General features: G+C 34.9%; 1 protein-coding gene across 1 annotated transcript in view; it reads left to right on the top strand.

Moving 5' to 3' along the window:
- Nucleotides 1-2,465, top strand: part of LOC107859165 (subtilisin-like protease SBT5.6) — an 8,171-nt gene extending 5,706 nt beyond the window's left edge. Inside the window, exons 5-8 of the mRNA XM_016704082.2 lie at nucleotides 450-547; nucleotides 935-1,280; nucleotides 1,372-1,585; nucleotides 1,680-2,465. Of these exons, the coding sequence (XP_016559568.2) occupies nucleotides 450-547; nucleotides 935-1,280; nucleotides 1,372-1,585; nucleotides 1,680-2,206 (1,185 nt within the window). The 3' untranslated portion in view covers nucleotides 2,207-2,465. The remainder of the gene's footprint in view (nucleotides 1-449; nucleotides 548-934; nucleotides 1,281-1,371; nucleotides 1,586-1,679) is intronic.
- The last annotated feature ends 539 nt before the right edge of the window (nucleotides 2,466-3,004 follow it).

Below are 3,004 nucleotides of genomic sequence, written 5' to 3'. Positions count from 1 at the left end.
TGGGGGATTCAACACACACTCGTCTATATTTTTGAAGAGTCCGAGCATAGGAGAAAACATATACTCGCTCCATTTAAAAAAGAATGACCTACTTTTCTTTTTAGTCCATTTAAAAAAGAATGACCTCTTTCCTTTTTTGGCAATACTTTAATTTCAACTTTCCACATGACATGTTTATCACCACAATATTAAAGGGCATTTTGGTACATTTGACACTACTTTAATTTAAGGTCACAAGATTCAAAAGTCTTCTTTATTTTCTTAAACTTTGTGTCAAGTCAAAGTAGCTCATTTTTTTTGAAACGGAGGAAGTATATAAGAACTGTTTACCCCTAAACTGGTGAGTTAGAGTAATAATTGAAGTACCATAAACTAGTTACAAGTAAAAAAAAAAAAAAAAATTCCTTTTGCTTTTTGTTGTTAACCTTTTTATTTTAATAAATATATAGGGACAAACAGTAACTCCAATAAAGAAGAGGAGGTTGCATCCCTTGGTTTATGCAGGAGATGTAGAAATTAATGGAACTACAACAAGTAATACATCAGGGTAAATTCCGTTCTATTTTAGTTATTTTATTTCTTAAATTCTTAGTTAGTACTCCTCCACTTCATCCATTTCATTTTATGTGTCTCAATTTATCCGTTTCATTTTGTGTGTCTCAATTTGATTGATGTGGCATAGTGGCATAGAGTTATAAAAAAAGTAAAATATATTGCTGAAAGTTTAAATCAAAAATGTATGCAATGTACCAAAATACCCTTTAAATCTTGCCGATACATGTAGCATGGGATGTTGCAGAATAATGAAGTTACTAAAGTACAGAATGTGACTTTTTTTAAGCAAACTACAGAAAAAGTAAGACTCCTAAATTGAACCAAAGCGACTTAAAGATACTGAAACTAATATTTTGTTGATGTTCTTTTGCATATCCAGATTATGTCTTCCCGGTACACTTTCAAGAAATCTTGTCAGAGGAAAAGTTGTCCTCTGCGGAATTGATGGTATAGTGGCATCAATGGAAGTGAAAAGAGCTGGAGGTGTTGCAGCTATTTTACTATTAACAAATACATCTACTGAGATTCCAGTCACCCCTTTTCTGTATCCCACTACAGTTGCTTTTTTAGATGGTGGAATTACAATCCTGACATATATACAATCTGAAAAAAATCCAACGGCAACACTTTTCCCGGGGAAGACATTGATTGGTACTAAGCCAGCACCGGTCATGGCTCCTATAACTTCCAAGGGACCAAATAGGATTGATCCTAACATTCTCAAGGTAATATAAATTAGTGCCACAAAATGACTATGTACTGTCAATGTACTTGAGGTAAACTCTTTCTGAAGAATCGTTTTACATTAAATTACAGCCCGATATAACTGCTCCTGGACTTAACATACTAGCAGCATGGAGTGAGGCATCCTCTCCCCTGAAATTGCCAGAGGATCGTCGGGTTGTTGAGTACAACCTGCTGACTGGAACATCCATGTCTTGCCCACATGTTTCTGCTGTAATTGCACTCTTAAAATCCATTCATCCAGATTGGAGCAGTGCCGCAATCAGATCAGCTCTAATGACCACATGTAATTCTGCTTTACTCTATTTCACTTCAAGAATTAAACTACTTTTTTTTTTGGAATTTCTCACACACAGTTTTTTAATTTACTCTTACTGCAGCAACACCAAATAATATGATTGGTACGCCAATAACAAATGCCGCTGGTAATGATGCAAACCCCTTTGAATATGGAGCGGGTCATTTCAGGCCGTCAAGAGCAGTAGATCCTGGACTCGTTTATGATGCTACATACACAGATTATCTTTTGTATCTCTGTAGTCAAAACATAAACCTAGATTCGTCGTTCAGTTGTCCTGAGAAAGTACCAGAAGCTAGCAACCTTAACCATCCGTCACTTGCAATAGCAAACATCAGAGGATCCAGCCGAACTGTCACAAGAGTTGTTACAAACGTTGGAAAAGACAATTCGACTTACGTTTTAGCTGTGAGATCACCTCCTGGATATGTCGTTGATATTGTTCCAAAAACCTTACACTTCAATAAATTGGGAGAGAAACGCCAGTTCAACATAACACTAACAACACAAAATGTTGAAATGACAAATGAGTTTTCATTTGGTTGGTACACATGGAGTGATGGAGTCCATGTGGTTCGAAGTCCCATTGCGGTATCATCATCAGCATAACTTCCACTATAGTGAATACGTGCCCAAATCCCATATTTTAAATATGTAACTAGAGCATGATGTTATGAAATTCCAAACTAAAGATATTAGGTTCTGCACAGTAATTGAAATTGCATTTCTAGCTCATGCAGATGATCAGATTTGTACTACTCAAAATAAAAAAGTAATTAGATATATAAGGTGTTGCTATATACATCTTTGTATACATATATCTATATTGATTTCAGACAATGATCAAGGAAACTTAAGTTTGGCTTCCCTTATTAGAGTTGGCATGCAGTAGATATCCATCACAATAATGACGGATGTGTATTCATATCTATCTCTCCCTCCTCATAAGTTTATTCATGCATCCGTTATAAGCTATTCCAGGCAAATCAATAGGTAATATGGAGAAGATTCCATTTGTAACAAGACTGAAAGGGTCATCCATCCTCTTAATTTCCTCTCCCATCTTGAGGTGAGTATTTTACTCCTCTCTCTTTGATGAATTTCTGAGGATCTAACAGGGAAAACTCCACATACGCAAGTATATATGGTTGTACAAGTAATAAAGTGACATAAATATCGAACCTACAAAGACTTGCATTGTAATTAACCACTAATTTTGTTACACTATCCTAACTCTCTAAAAAAGAAATAAAACCTGAAGTTATAATTATAAATTAACTAAAAGAAGAAATAATGAACAATCAAGAAAGAACAGATTTGCATTTTATCAATTAGATGAAATTGATCTAGGGCTATGGGTTATCAAATACTACCTCCATTTCAAAATAAGTACTAGTATTTTTAGCT

The sequence above is a fragment of the Capsicum annuum genome, chromosome 2, assembly GCF_002878395.1.
Source record: "Capsicum annuum cultivar UCD-10X-F1 chromosome 2, UCD10Xv1.1, whole genome shotgun sequence".
Lineage (NCBI taxonomy): Eukaryota > Viridiplantae > Streptophyta > Magnoliopsida > Solanales > Solanaceae > Capsicum > Capsicum annuum.
Note: the sequence above shows the minus strand (reverse complement) of the source record. Positions and strands in the feature narration are given on the sequence as shown.